Genomic DNA, 15,695 nt, shown 5'->3' with positions numbered 1-15,695 from the left:
AAGTCACTGAGGGCACATCAAGGAACTGAAATGGGAGGTGGGATTCAGCTTTCAGACAGATACCTAAAATTAGGTGAACAAATACAGACAAACTAACAAACTCTCTAGGCTCCATTGTTTTCATTGATTAGATTGCCAGGAACTATAACAACAGGGCAGACATCTAGCTCACATGTAGAACATCTGCATGGAAACACTTAAATTTAGTGTCTTGAACTGGAGCTGAAGCCTACTCTAGATCTCTTTTTACTATATCTTTCCAGTGAAAGCTTCAAAGCTAATCTGTAACATCATTTTAGATGTTGTCAGCATCCTAGCAGAGGATAGAAAATGCAAAGAGATGTGATTATTTCTCCAAACACTTCTCCATCCCTTATTTTTCAAAATCCAATATTCCTGTTTTTGAAGGTTTAAAAGTCAGTGAAACTGTAAACCTCTATATACCTTACATACACCTTACCTGTGAAACCACGAGGACATAAACACTGAAACAAAGGCTGCTCTCTCAGTTGGCTCATATTGATGCAAGTTGCTCCATCAGAACACTTATTTGGGTAAATCAAACATGCATTTTCAACAAATTGGCAAAATTCTCCTGTCCATCCAGGCGCACAGAGGCACTAGATGTATATTAAAAAAAAAAGAAAAACACACACACACACAAATACACACAAACACATATCATGAAAATGTAATGTGAAAAGTTTCTAGACATTTCTTTGGAGCTTGTATTTTACTATCAAGTAATAGTAGAGTAAGAAAACACAGTATTTACATTCAGCTGAAGATACTCTTCATACCTATATTTGCAGATGATAAAACAGTTGGGAGAGGCGGAAGAACTCATTTATCCATGTTAGTTTAAGACTGTGGGAAAAGAGGATGCAGGAGTAGTAGGAGGAAATGGCAGAGCTAAATTACTGAACACAAGGGATGGAATTGCCTGCAGGAACAAAGTAAATGAGCATGCAAAAAAGGATTCAAGGGGCATGGAGGTGAGGAAGAATCCAGGCAGTGATACCAACAAAGCCTACAAGACTAACACAGTGGCAAACTAATGACAAAACATTGGGGGTTCTATTATACAGTCTGATGCTATCTGCTAAAATCAAAATCGCCTCTTCAGAGGAAAAGGAAAGGTGTGAAACTATTTAGTGAAGTTTCCAGGTAAAAGACTAGAACTGTTCCTTTAAGGCAAAGTATATTTCTGGAGTAATGGAGATATTTTTGGTAGTTTTCACACACTAAAGTTCCTTTTGTTTTGGGACAATGACAATACACAATCATGGCTGATTGGAGAAAGAGTCTCATTTACAAAAAAAAAAAAAAAAAAGAACTAAAGCTTAGGAACAAACATGTGGCATTATTATTCCAGGAATCTTCCAACAGATTCCATTTCCTTTAGCTCTAGTTTTATTTACTATTATTTCTAATAAATTGGAGCAAAGTTTCACAACATATTCATCACACTAACAAATTATTGAAGGAAGCCATAGCAAACACTATGGAGGACAGATATTGTAAGTACTTAAAAAGATGAAAGAAATGACAGGAACAAGTTGCAGAATCTTTTTACTTCAATATTCTTCAAGGATGAAGACCCACTACTGAAAAAAATAGCAGACACTGGTTGTCACCATAAATAAAATAATAAATTACATTGAAAATACTTTATTGGAATACCAAACTACATTAACTCCTCAAAACAGTCCTGTGAAACCCGTAAATTAGAAGTGCCCTAATCCTAATATAATTAATATTAGCTTACCTTGAATGCAAATATAAGCCTACTAAAATAGTGTGACCAACAATAGTATAAAAGTGTTTTGTAACACTGAGACAGTGTAGCCAGACACAATGTATTAGCATTTAACATTAGTAGGTGAGGAATGTGACCACTAAAGGGGCAAACAGAGATGGGTGTAGTTGCAATTCATCTGTGTAACAAAAAGTTGCCAAAGGACAAGATAAGCACAAGAGTCTGCAAATAGGCAGGAGATACTGCTGAATACCCAAGAAGGATAACTGGCAAGACCACCCCTCTCCAGATAAGCAATACTGGGAGCAGAAGAGACCCTCATTCTTTGAGAGAGGGACAAAACAGCCCCAAAATATCAAGCATGAAGAGGAAGGATGGAGAATAAAGAAGACAAGCCCACTTTCTGACTTCTCTTGTCAAAGAGATCTCAAGACCAATCACCTTGACTCTGGTGACTAAGAACCACCATGGACCATAGCCATCAGCACTAACTGTACAGCATCAGCTCCAAGGTATTGTATACTCACAGCTGATTTAGCATATAAGTGTTAAAGACTAACAGTTTTGTAGACGTAGTAAAGATCATTAATAAGGTGTAAGACCTAACTTTTAGCATGACATGTGCTGTTTATAAATGAATTCAGTAGTTTTGTTTTAAAGTTTAAAACTGGCCTGATGTACCAGTCTTCTAAACATTCCCATTACAGCAGTCTCTGATTCCCTGACTGATATACATATATCATATATTCAATGGCAACATTTTGTAAAAAGAACATTATTAAGGGGGCCAAGTGAAACCCTTAAGAAAACCACTGCGATGGAATTCCACCTTGCAGTTCCTTATGACCTGAGCTATGAAACAGCTGATAGCTAAGGTAGGGTGTCATCTCCTGTGTGAACCAGATATTAGAGGAGCATGATATGCAAGAGAATTAATGGGACTTGTATCCCCAAGGCCTGGAAGAATATGTGTATTCTCCAGTGTCCTTTTGTTCCTATTTTCCAAATTCCTGTTCCTGCATGTCGCTGTTGTGACAATATCCATACACCAGTCTGCCAGTTCCTGATTTCAAACCCTCAGTTTCCAAAACCACCTGTCACTCTCTATCTACTATCCTTGTCCCTGTTGTTATGTCTGGTTAAATCTGACACTATTACTACATATAAAAATAAGGTGCAATGTTCTAGCCAACTGTAACAATGGACATATCTATCTCTGTCATTCAGTATACAAACCGTCCCCCAAGCAAAGTTATAACAAAATATACTTTATTCTGTATGTCAGCACATTTTACATTCATAGAATCAGAATAATAATAGAGGCCTGTGGCGGTCATATAGTCAAACCCCCTTGTTCAGTGCAGGTCAACTTTAAAGTCCGAGCTGGTTGCTCAGGGTCTTGTCTAGTCAAGGTCTGAACATCTCCAAGGATGGAGATTCCACAGCCTCTCTGGGCTACTGTACCAGTGTTTAACTGCCCTCATTGTGAAAAATGTCTCCTTAATATCTAGTCAGAATTTCCTTTTTTTGCAACTTGTGCCTGCTGTCTCTCGCCCTATTGCTGTGCACTTTCGAAAAAAATCTGTCTCTCTTGTGTCTGTGATCAACCATTAGGCAATCGAAGGAAGAAACTACATACCCCTTCAGCTTCCTGTTTTCAAGGCTAAACAAACTTCAGCCCTCAGCCTTCCCTCCTATATCATGTGCTGCAACCCTTTCACCATGTTGGTGGCTCTCTACTGGACTAGCTCCAATTTTGTCAGTCTTTTTTGTACTTTGAAGCCCCAAATTGCACATAATACCCTAGGGGTGGCCTCACATGCTGAGGAGAAGGGAATAATAACTTCCCTTGATCTGGTGGATACACTTTTACTAATGCCAGCTAGCATTAGATGAAGCTAGCCTTTATCACTTATGATTTTATCAGTCCATTCCCTCATCATCCTCAGATGCATCCTGTCCAGCCCTTTGGACATACATATACTTAGTTTGCCTAAGTGGTTCTGTGTTTGGTATTTCTCTGTCACTGATAGTACTTCTTTCTTCCAGGCATGGGGACTCGGGAGACCTGAAAGCAAACCTTGCCAGTAAAGACTGAGACAAAGAAGGCATTGAATGTCACCCACCTTATTCAGCAGTGGGCTTACATTATCCTTGGTCTTCTTTTTTCTGCTGCTGTACCTATACAACGAACTTTATAGGACAGCTTCTGCTATAGTGATTGTTTCCCATACAGACATTATTTGGAAATTCTCAGTAAGTTCTCACCTGATTATAATAATTGATTTAAATCAGCCTTTTATCTGCTCAGTTACTAAACATTACTATTTACAGTATTAAAACTGTTTAACTAGTCTCTTCTTTCTTTAAATATCTTACAAAGCCCATTTTGCTCGAAAGAGTTTCTTCAAATATATTCACTTAATTTAAACCTTTTCCTGGTGGACACATGTATATGTAAAAAATGTTGTCAGAATGGGGAGCAGGATGCCAAAGACTGAATTGTTGTGAAAACTACACTGCCTTTTCATTTAGCAAGGTGAATTTTCTGCATCTGGGGTGAAACATGTTACTGCCAAGACAGCATTCAGGACTTAAACTGCTGTTTGCAGAGTATACCTCAATTGTTTTGAGGATAGAAAAAGGACAAGTCTCAGGGATGCTTAAGCAGCACTTTCCAGTAATGATAAGTAATTTTTTTAAAGCTGAATTGAAATCACCCTAAAAGCATACCAATAGTTATGTTGAAAGCAGTATAATAACCTTTTAAAAATTTTCTTCTTAGTTCTCAATCCCTAGGTCTTCACAAAGTGAAGACAGTAATGGGTATAGGGTGCTCTGTTATTTTCAAAGTATATGAAGAAAACCCAATCCAACTCAAAACTTAGAGACCAAATCCAGTAAGAATGCCTTGATTTTTTTGTTTCATCTTAAATTTTATGCTGTGTTTCCTACACCCTCAAGTTTTTTTTTTTTTTTTTTTTTTTTTTTTGTAATTTTCACTCATGGCACAAATACAGTATGAATGATATGCATATCCTTACTGCTGTTTATTTGCTCAATTTTTTTCTGCAGGTATGCTCAACATTAAGGGCTGGAGTGACTAGTTCACAGTAAGAGATTTAAAGAGCTCAGCATATACTGTTTGACCAAATAATAAGAGCGAGTAATATTATTTTTCTGTGTTGATGTAGCTATGAACAATTGTTACATTAAAGAAAAGAAAGTTTAGTTTAGTATGAGGAAAAAATCTGTTTACATTTTGTAATGTAAGATGCTTTCCTAAGTGAAGCTATAGAAGCCACTCAAACTGGAAAGTTAATAACTTTCCATGTGTTGCAAGGAACATATGGAAAACTAGTTAATAATCATGTTGCTACTTGGTGAAATGGACTGCGTGACTTATTCAAGCAGATCTTTTTAATTACTAACTTCTTCCAGCCTGAATACATATCTTTTTATGAAAGAGAGGGTTATGATCTTTTTCCTTCAAACTGTGCACAAAAATTAAAATGAGGATAATTCTATAGCTGCCAATAAATTCTGTTATGCCCAGAATGGCTAAGAACTTAAATCTGTATAACATTGATTCATCAGCCTAGAATAAACCAGGGCATGTGAATGACTTTTAACTCAAAATGAGAAAATTGGTCAGTTCTAACTTACTATATATGTCATTCCACAAGGTGAATTTTGCCTGCTCAAAGAATTGCATCATTGGGTTGCTAAATACTCTGAAAAAGGAAAGGTACAATTATCCCATTTTCATACTGCTTAAGTGATGCTGGCATTGAAATATCTGATTTCTTCTCCTAATTCCTACCGAGCAGGGTTTCAACGAAGATGTTCTGGTTAGGCTTCTGCTCTTACAACACTATCTACGTAAGAGTATGTGAGAGCTAGAGGAGTATGCAAGAGAAGTTATACAGTTCCCCACATCCTGCATATGGCGTATTAGTCTTTATTACAGTAGTCAAGTCACACAGGTAGGCAGTGTTGATTCTGGATGCCTGCTGAAGTGACTGACCTCTGATAAACACTTGGCCCAAGTTCTGAGTGCCTGAGTGACCCACAAAGCAGGCTCAGCTGTCTGTACTAACTATACTATTCGGTCTACTGTGATCCGAGTAAGTCCTGCATCTCTACAGCTGCTCTGGTGTATGGTCCAGAATGGGGTTTCTTTCATGTGCTGACAATTCAGTTTATACAGAGGTCGGTTTTCCAGTCAGGCTCTGCCCTGTGGTAGTCTAGCGTTGCAACTTCATTTTTCAAACTTCTTTTAGAAAACCTAGAGCTGCCTCAGTGGAGTACTCTAGCAAGAAGAGTCATCTGTTTCCCCTTTCCTCTTTCGCGCTATCCAGACCTGGGCACATCTAGAATTTTCATCATAATGAGCTTTCACTTATGACATACAAGGACGCATAACTAGGCATAGAGCAACTGTCACAAAAGTCAACCAAAGCTACTAGTCCATTAGACTTTAACCTCTGACACCACCAGAGGGTTGTTAGAGAGCTTCATTCCCCCTGAACTTGGCACATGGCTGTTGCACCTGATTCATCATCATCCCAGAGACATTAGGAGATGAAATACATCATTTCTAATATTCTATGCTCATTCACATGGATCTCTGATTTCAGGTAAAATTACTAGGGGTCTGGACAAAAAGAAGGCTTTGCTTCAATTATTAATTGCTTTTAATAGAGATGATATTCTTTCATTTTTCAGGTGGACATATGGGGGGAAAAGCAGAAACTACTTTTTTATTATTACAAATATTCCCGACTTCTGATGAAGCTAGAATTCTGTCCACGCATATCTCATCTGGGGAGGGGGGAAATTAAATTAGCTTTTGCATGGCTCAAGCAGGTGCCACCTCTCTTTCCATCAGACCTTATAAAAGAATGAAATTTTATTAATATTTATTGCACTCTAGAAAGGGAAATTAAGAATGTGCATTTTTTGAGCAGTTGGTGGTAGAGGAAGAAAGGGAAGGCAGTGAGGGATGAAAGATAATCAGCAAGAAGCTGTAGTGTGTACTGGAAACTCACTGTGCAGTTTTGGAAACAGCTGCTGAGGGCACCACAAAAATTTATATAGCACATGGAGATTGTGTGTCTGATCCTACTGGCATTAATAAACAGGTTAAAAAAATTTATTATAAAAGTTATGTACTTCAGAAATACACAGTGCTGAGCTGGCTGGCTGAACTTTTATGGAATCTTTCTACAGCCATCCTCCTTATCTCAAGGGGCCAGCTCCTCATTAGAAAGGGAAGTCAGAAAAGGAGAGGTTTGGGGATTTCTGCTTCCTTGAAAAGCGGTTCAGACCTGATCATTGGCATGTTTCTAACTGATTTTTGTTAAAAAATAATTCAAACTCAGCTAGTTTGCCCATTCCTTGAACATTTTCATGAGACTTGGAAAAGAACTTATTTCAATAGTTACTAGTTTCATTCAAATTTGTCTGTGCCATATTATTAAGTGCTTACATTAGTATGCAAGGGGGGGGCAGAGGGAATGAATGATGAAATATGGGGAAAAGAATACTTACTACATCTGCGTGATCAGTCAGAGGGCAGGTTTCTACTTTAACACTTAATGTTTAAACTAATAACATGAAAAAACGTGCTTAAAATGCCTGAATGATCTTCCTTTTTACTCTTATTAGTTCTTATTCTTTCTGAGTTGGGATATCTGTATGGCTCTACTGAACAAACTGCTTTCACATACACAGCGTGAATGTGTAAAGGTGCAATGATCTTATAAATCACTGTTTTGTTACAAAATCATAAATTGGTGTGGGAGAGCTCACCTCTTTTGCTATTAACCAGCAAGATTCAGCTAAAACAAAACTTACTTGTTGAACTACTTAAGGTGAAAATTTAACCTATTTTCTTAGGAACAGTAAAGATGAACTTTTACGTGGGGCTTGGATTTACTATGATGTAAATACAGTAGCAAACTTCAGTCCAAATTTCTTTCTTAGGGTATTACTTACTCTTAGGACTCACAAGCCCCAGGCCCTAACTTTCTCTTACCCAAAAGCAACAGAACTTTTTAGATCAGCTGAGTCACAAGAGCGTAAAAGTACAAATCACGAGAGACCCTACCACTGCTTTCTTTTCATATTGCTCATGAACTCACGTTATATAAATTTTTTTTTATTTGCTCCTAAATGTGAACAATAAAAGATGCAGCAAACAATGCATCAACTCCATTTTCTAGTTTTTAGTCAGTATGAGTATTATCATGATCCTTTGCTGCTATGTGATGCCAGTGTAATTCTTGTTGATTGAAGGTCATTGAATCATCAGGGCATCTTATCTGGAAAATCAGTGCTATTATTTTTCAAGCTATTCAAATTAAAATTTGAAAAATGTTAAAAAATATTCAAACTGTTGTTTTGCTTGGTTTATGCAACCCACTTGAAAGAAACATTTGGTGCTGCTTTCACTCTAGCTGTGATTTCTGCTTTGGGGATAGTTGTTGCCACGTGATTCATTGCCTCATTAAAAAATTACTGCTTTGTATAAAGGTTTTGTGGAGGCTTTTTGTGATTCTGTTAAGAATATTAGAAGTGTTTGGGGAATCTGACTCAGCAGATTCTGCACTGGAATAGGAAATTCATTATTCAGTAATTCCCAGATAAAAACTATTTTTAATTTTGCACAGCTGCATAATGACTTAAGTTATCCTTGCTCAAGTGTCTAGCTGAACAAGGGAATTCTGGTTACAATGTATGATTGTAATAATGGGCTTAATATTTTGATTGTAAGCTTTATGCATCTGGGTGAGTCTAAAGGACAGTGATGTCTGGTAATGTAATATAGCACTGCACACAGCATAGTCATGGCAAGATAATGTGCATGTTTATGATTGTCTAGTAGCAGTGAAAGTAGTGTAGCTATAGAAAAAATCCTCAACTGTTCAGAGGTTGAACTATGAGCTTAAGCTATCTGAGCTTAAGTCACATGCAATATGTTTTCAATGTACATTGCAATATATTATCATGTATTACTTACTTTAAATATGCAACTGTAGGGAACAGTTGACTAATCTGCATGTTTTCTATAATCTCTACAGTTCCAATCTTAGTATAGCTTTTACTCAAATGCCAATGAACTCCACTGTCGCCTAACATGGCTTTAAGAGTGAAAAGTTTGGTGAGGTTTTGACTCAAGCATTAAGGATGTAAGAAGTCAGCACATAGATTGGCAAAGGAAATGGAAAAAAAAAAAAAAGGAATCATATGAGTATTTTCAGGGATAACAATCAAGATGAATCGTACTATTAAAATTGGACATATCATCTGAAAGTTGCTCTGTTTTAGTGCTTGTAAATGTCTTTTTTTAGTTATTTATTAGTGTACACTATAGGATCATAGAATCAGTCAGGTTGGAAGGGACCTCAGGAGGTCTCTATCTCCTGCTCCACGCAGGATCAACTACGAGATTAAATTAGATTGCTCAGGACTTTATGCAGTTAGGTTGTGCAGACTTCTAAGTTGGGAGTCTGCACATCTCTGGACAACCTGTTCCAGCATTTGAGTGTTTTTCCTCATATCCAGTCAGAATGTCTCTTGTTTCAGTTTGTCTGCTGATACATATTTATGTAAACAGAACAAAAATCTTATCTAGTGACAATAAAATAATACAAAATGAGATGCTATCTTGAAATTTATCTCTGGCTGGAGAACTTCATACCAACTGAAATTCACCTTTTCTACTTCTTTAATGCTTGAATTGCCTACCTGCTGTGCTTTACTACAGTATTATTTCATATAATTTTTTGTTTAATGTGTTTGAATACACAGGGCTTTAACTCATTTTAAAAAAGAGTATTTAATACAGATTTTGAAGGTGTTCTGTCTAATTTAACTCTGCTGCTAATAAGTATCCAACATGTTAAACTCTTAAGTACTTTAATTTTGGCCCCACTATATGAAATAGAAGTTATAACTTATTACTGAAAAAAGCAAACAAATTACAGAATATAGCTGTTCATTAGCACTACCTTGTCTGTGATTCTACAATATGGAAGTGCATTACAGACACTTATGCTTGCATATGGTCCTTATATAATGAACATTACATTCTACCAACTTACATTTTTTTTATATATTTCATCTCCCTCTGTATAAAACAGAAGCATCTGGGCTGCAGGTTGTAAAGTCTTTAGTATAGGAACTATGTCGTAGTATAAAATTAGTAAGTAATACTACTGCTATGCTTATTAGAACACTGCTTTCTTGAGATAAGTTTCGCTTTCTCCTGGTAATTGTGAGGTCTTTTTGTCCTTTCATTCCTTTGTCTAAATATCAGCTTATGTTATTTTTCTCTTTCAGTGTTTAAATTTCTCAAAATGATCTTATTGTTTTTCCTCTGCATGTAATTCATGAAAATGGCATTGCATTTACCAAAAACAAACAATATTTCATAACAATTGTGTAGCGCCACTTTCACTGTAATGTTTATCCACTGTGGTGTTTTATTTTCCATATTTTTGTTGGCTAATGCTTTTATTAGATATTTGCTTACTTTGATGACATTGCATTAAAATGACTGTGTCATCTTCTCATAGAAGTTTTGTTTAAAAACAAAACAAAGCATTACTGTTCATTACTTCTCACGTATTTTACTACTGTATTTAAGTAGATGTAGTTCTAATAGGTCAATTAAAATACACTGCATAAAAATATGTAAAGGTATTATGTGATTACAGCTTTAAATATTTTCTTTTTAAATTAACACTGGCAAACAATATTTAGCTCATTATAGGAAAAATTCTGCTGTTCATTAACTTTTGTACTTCTCTCAGAGATACTTAACAGCAAGTATTAAATGTATCTAGAGTACTTTGATACTGTTTACTTCAATGGAATAACAAAGGCAGGAAAAGGTTGTTTTGGTGAAGATCAAATTAAATACTGAAGAGCACAGAACTGTATAAGATATTTTAAAATTTATGTGAACTCTTGTGTAGAATTAGAGATACTGTGTAGAAGGAAATGGACTTATTAACTAGTGCATAACTAGCAGCTAATGGAAGCATCTGACTTTGAACTACTGTTGTTTGGACAGCCAGCTAGAAGGACGAGTACAGGAGAGACATCAGTAGAATTAACAACAGTGACAAAGTGGCTTCACAGAGATGGAACTATATTGCTCAGACAGTCCATGGGGAGGAAATGGTAGGAGAGAGTCAAGAAGTTTTTTAAAGGAAAATGTCATTAATCTATTTCATATGTTGTACATAAATATAAAAGTTGCATCTGAGAGCAGTAGATTTTGCAGTGCCAATTTTCATTGCTTCCAGTTTTGCTAGTAGAGCTGTTATAAATATTCATAACAATTTTATCACTCTAACCAAATGCTTTAATATATAGTATGCCAAACATATTAAATGTTTGTTTCCTTAAGGCTTTTTTATACTCAGAAAACAAATGTTGATTGATACAGTGCAGAGGGTTTTAGAAGAGCCCTAGTGGCTTATTTTTTATTTTAAGAACTATGTTTGTTAAACAAGGTAATATTTTCTCTCAGCAATACTGCCTTTTCATTCTGGATGTGTTACCTATTTCTCCTCTCATGCAATAGATACAAAGAGGTTCTCTAAGAGCATGTCTGAGGCCTTCTCAGGGCTATGAGATCTAAGCAGTGTGACTGGCATAACGCAGTTCTCAAGATTATTGCTAATTCTGCATAGAGATGCTTTATTTATAGGGTATGAATTCAGCCAGACTTCTGGGGATAAACTATTATCAAAGAGCATTAGGACTGAGAGTGCCTTCTCAGGGAACAACTTACAAAGTGGAAAGGGAGAGCAGTGGCAGCAGAGTTTGCACAAGAGCCATTCAGGATGGTTTAGGACTTATGGCAGGACTATGTTGCCTGGCACTGCTTGCCACTTCTGAAAAGAAGCAGACTGATTTCCAGCCCAACAGTTGGCTGACGGGTTTGCTTCTGCACTCCTAAGGGCAAGCTGCATCTGGTTAGGAATGAAATTTAGAGCCTTGTCTGCCTGACTGCAATTTCTGCTTGTGTTCTGTTGAATGCTAACCACCTACCAGCATTCAGAACTGGAAAAAGAGAGAAAGTCACAGGAAAAGAGAAGTTCCCTCCCTTTTCCTCCTTTCCCCCTCACCAGAGGGAACTTCTGTCATCATCTTCAGTGAACAGGCACTCATGTTAGTTTGTAAGCCTCTTCTGCTTTATCAGAGAACACTAACACATCTGCTGTTTTTTCAACCTGAACTACAATGGTGTGACCTTTGGTGTTACTATTTCTTTAATTATTTACACTCACAATTTTACTTTACCAACCTTGTATCTTCTCAGTTCACACTTTGTTATTAAAATACTTCAGGTTCACCATAAAACCCTGTTTTTCTTACTATGCTTTGATAAACAAAATTGTGAGGAGAAGGATTGAAAGCATATAACATGAACAGTCACAGAGCCATCTGCAGGGCAAGATTTTAGTTACCTACATTTTCTATTATATTAAATCTTCTTTCCTGTTACAGTAGGTTGAGAGCAAAGACTGAGTGACTGAGGAGCAATTCCCTGACAGGTAATTCTACTGGTAAATAATTAGGTGTTTTCTGGTTTGGTGCTGGTTAATATGTACAAGTTTTTATTAATGAGTAGTTCCCGGTGCTCTGCAAACACCCATGTTCACAGAGCACGTACTCTGCATGTTACTTATAGAGGTTAAAAGTATTGCTTATTTTTGCTTAGCTTCACTCCCCCTTAACAGCACCATCTACTTCCACTGTGCTGTATGAATGCCAGCCAGAAACCAGCAGCAGTTCCTGCTGCTCCTTTGGAAGGCACCAGGACAACAATTGACAATGATTCCAATATAAAATCCCATGTTTGAGTATCAGTACTGCTTCTCAGAGGAAATTTAAATATTTGCTTTGAATGACCAGCAGTAGGTGTAATTGTAAACCCCATAATGTTAGCACAGATTATTGTCTCTTTCTTTAATGCCGCTTTAGTACGTATTTGCTTGCCAACACAGCAACACAGCTATTCAAGCAGTATGTATGATTTGCTTGGTCCTTGTCTCAAGTGTAGTGCATACAAATGGAAATGGACTTTACAATGGACACTGCTTTTTATTTCATATTTTAGCTTCAGTTTTTGTGTCTATATAACTCAGTTCTTTCGTTAAGAACAAGCACTAAACTTTCCATGAAGCAATGGTCTGTGAGGATGATGGGAGAAAGCCTTATTGACAAAATAGCCTTGGATACACTATAAGAACCATGTAAGTTGATAGATAGTTGCACATAACATGGTAAGGAGCTGTTAGGCAAAAAATGCTATGAGCATTTTTACAGCCCACAAGAAACAGAATGTGTTTTAATCTGCATTTAGCCATTGCATAGGAGGTGTGTGGCAGAGCCAAAATGGGAATGTGTAGCTGTAGTTTGCAGCTGCTATGGCACTGCACCTTCTTCTCCCTCAAATGGGAGAAATTCTACCCAAACCCAGGCCTTTTCTCCCCCAGGTGGTTTCTCCCCCAGGCTGCCATGAGGCAGCTGCATGGTTATCATAAAAAAAAACCCAACCCTTCTTTCTTCCCAGTCAGCTGTCCTTGGGAAATTGTTCAGTTTTTACCCATTTTCACATAAAAATAAGGATAACAGATACCTATAATTATAAATTGCTTTAGACCCTCAAATTAAAAGCACTGAAGAGATACTATCAACTGTAAATTAAGAACACTGACTTTTCATGTATAAAATCCATTTAGGAAAAATAGAAGTTTCCACAAGAAGAGAAATGTCTATTGAAATGTATCTCTGTGGACAGATTTTTTGAAATGTTTTTAAGAAGCAGCTTATCATATTGTCAAAATAATGCAAAATGAATAGTTTCCTTGAATAGACTTCTAGAATCTACAATTGGTTCACACTTTTAGTACCTGTCATTTTAGAACTACGTTTTTTGTTAAAGCTGTTATAATTTAAAATTTTCATTAAAACAGTGGTCCCTGTCTTCTGCTACTGAATAGGTACAAGCGATTACAAAAGTTGCTGAACTAGGATAGTATTAATTAAAAATATGTAAAAGATGACAAGGAAAAGTTAATATTAAATTTTCTTCAAAAGCTCAGCAGTGATTATATAGATTTAAAAAGAAGTAGTTTCAACATAGTCACTGCAAAACAGAAGACAGAAGTTAATCAATATCAGAGTTTTTGCAATAATTGACAAGTCAATAGCAAATGGTAGAATTTAACATAGCAGAATTTGTGAAAGAGAAAGATCTCTAATGTTCAAATGCTCTGTCACCTGTTCAAACGATATTCAAGTTTCTCAAACTGAGGCAAGGTTGCAGTCCTATCTTTCTGTATTTTAGAAACTATCTAATAGAGTAAACATCCTATCTTTGACCTTCTAAAGAACCAACATAAAGTGATTTCTTATACTGTAATTATTCATGGCAGCTCTGGGAAATACAATGCTTTTCCCAGTGTTTGAATACCAAGCACTGAGTGTGCTGGATGGCTTTTGTTAGAAACAATCCACAGTAACTTCTTCAGCCTTCTGTATTTTGGATTTTGGATCCCACAAAAATAGATCTTCATAAAATTTAATGTCTGATGGAGTTAATTCATTAGGACAGGACAGCTGTGACTTGGCCTTCCTGATCTGACTGAAACCTACTGACATGCTGCATTACACCATATTTTATTACCTAACAATTTTTGAAAATGCTGCTGGTATGGTCAGTAGTGCATGGAAGAAGCAGCAGCACAGAACTACATGCAGTGCTGTCAGTGCTTCCTTGCTAACACGACTTCAACATTTTTTGGTACCCAAAATTAAATATTTTAAGTACAGGCATACCTCGCTTTATTGCGCTTCACTTTATTGTGCTTTGCAGATATTGAGTATTTTACAAATTGAAGGTTGTGCAACCCTGAGTCGAGCAAGTCTATTGGCACCATTTTTCCAACAGCATGTGCTCACTTTGTGTCTCTGTGTCACATTTTGGTAATTCTCACATTTCAAGCTTTTTCATTATTATTATATCTGTTACGGTGATCTGTGATCTTTGATGTTACTATTGTAATTGTTTTGGGGTGCCATGAACCACGCCAACATAAGACAGCAAACTTAATCAATTAATGTTGTGTGTGTTGTGACTGCTCCACTGACTGGCCATTCCCCCATCTCTCTCCCTCTCCTCAGGCCTCCCTATGCCCTGAGACACAACAATATTGAAATTAGGGCAATTAATAACCCTACAATGGCCTCTAAGTGTTCAAGTGAAAGGAAGAGTCGCACATCTCTCACTTTAAATCCAAAGCTAGAAATGATGAAGCTTAGTGAGGAAGGCATGTCGAAAGCTGAGACAGGCTGAAAGAGAGGCCTCTTGCGCCAAACAGTTAGCCAAGTTGTGAATGCAAAGGAAAAGGTCTCGAAGGAAATTCAAAGTGCTACTCCAGTGAACACACAAACAATAAGAAAACAAAACAGCCTTCTTGCTGATATGGAGAAAGTTTTAGTGGTCTGGATAGAAGACCAAACCAGCCACAACATTCCCTTAAGCCAAAGCCTCATCCAGAGCAAGGCCCGAACTCTCTTCAACTCTATGAAGGGCGAGAGAAGTGAGGAAGCTGCAGAAGAAAAGTTTGAAGCTAGCAGAGGTTGGTCCATGAGGTTTAAGGAAAGAAGCTGTCTCCATAACATAAAAGTGCAAGGTGAAGCAGCAAGTGCTGATGTAGAAGCTGCAGCAAGTTATCCAGAAGATCTAGCTAAGATACTTGATGAAGGTGGCTCCACTAAACAACAGATTTTCAGTGCAGACGAAACAGCCTTATACTGGAAGAAGACGCCATCTAGGACTTTCATAGCTAGAGAGGAGAAGTCAATACCCGGCTTCAAAGCTTCAAAGGACAGACTGACTCTCTCGTTA

At 37.0% G+C, this 15,695-nt stretch overlaps 1 protein-coding gene across 1 annotated transcript in view; it reads right to left on the bottom strand.

Moving 5' to 3' along the window:
- The window catches only part of EYS (eyes shut homolog), a 956,188-nt gene that overhangs the window by 859,355 nt on the left and 81,138 nt on the right, over nt 1–15,695 (bottom strand). Inside the window, exon 6 of the mRNA XM_067294141.1 lies at nt 461–620. Coding sequence (XP_067150242.1) covers nt 461–620 — 160 coding nt within the window. The remainder of the gene's footprint in view (nt 1–460; nt 621–15,695) is intronic.

The sequence above is a fragment of the Apteryx mantelli genome, chromosome 3 (genome assembly GCF_036417845.1).
Source record: "Apteryx mantelli isolate bAptMan1 chromosome 3, bAptMan1.hap1, whole genome shotgun sequence".
NCBI lineage: Eukaryota > Metazoa > Chordata > Aves > Apterygiformes > Apterygidae > Apteryx > Apteryx mantelli.
The sequence above is the reverse complement of the archived record's forward strand: the minus strand, read 5'-3'. Positions and strand labels throughout refer to the sequence as shown.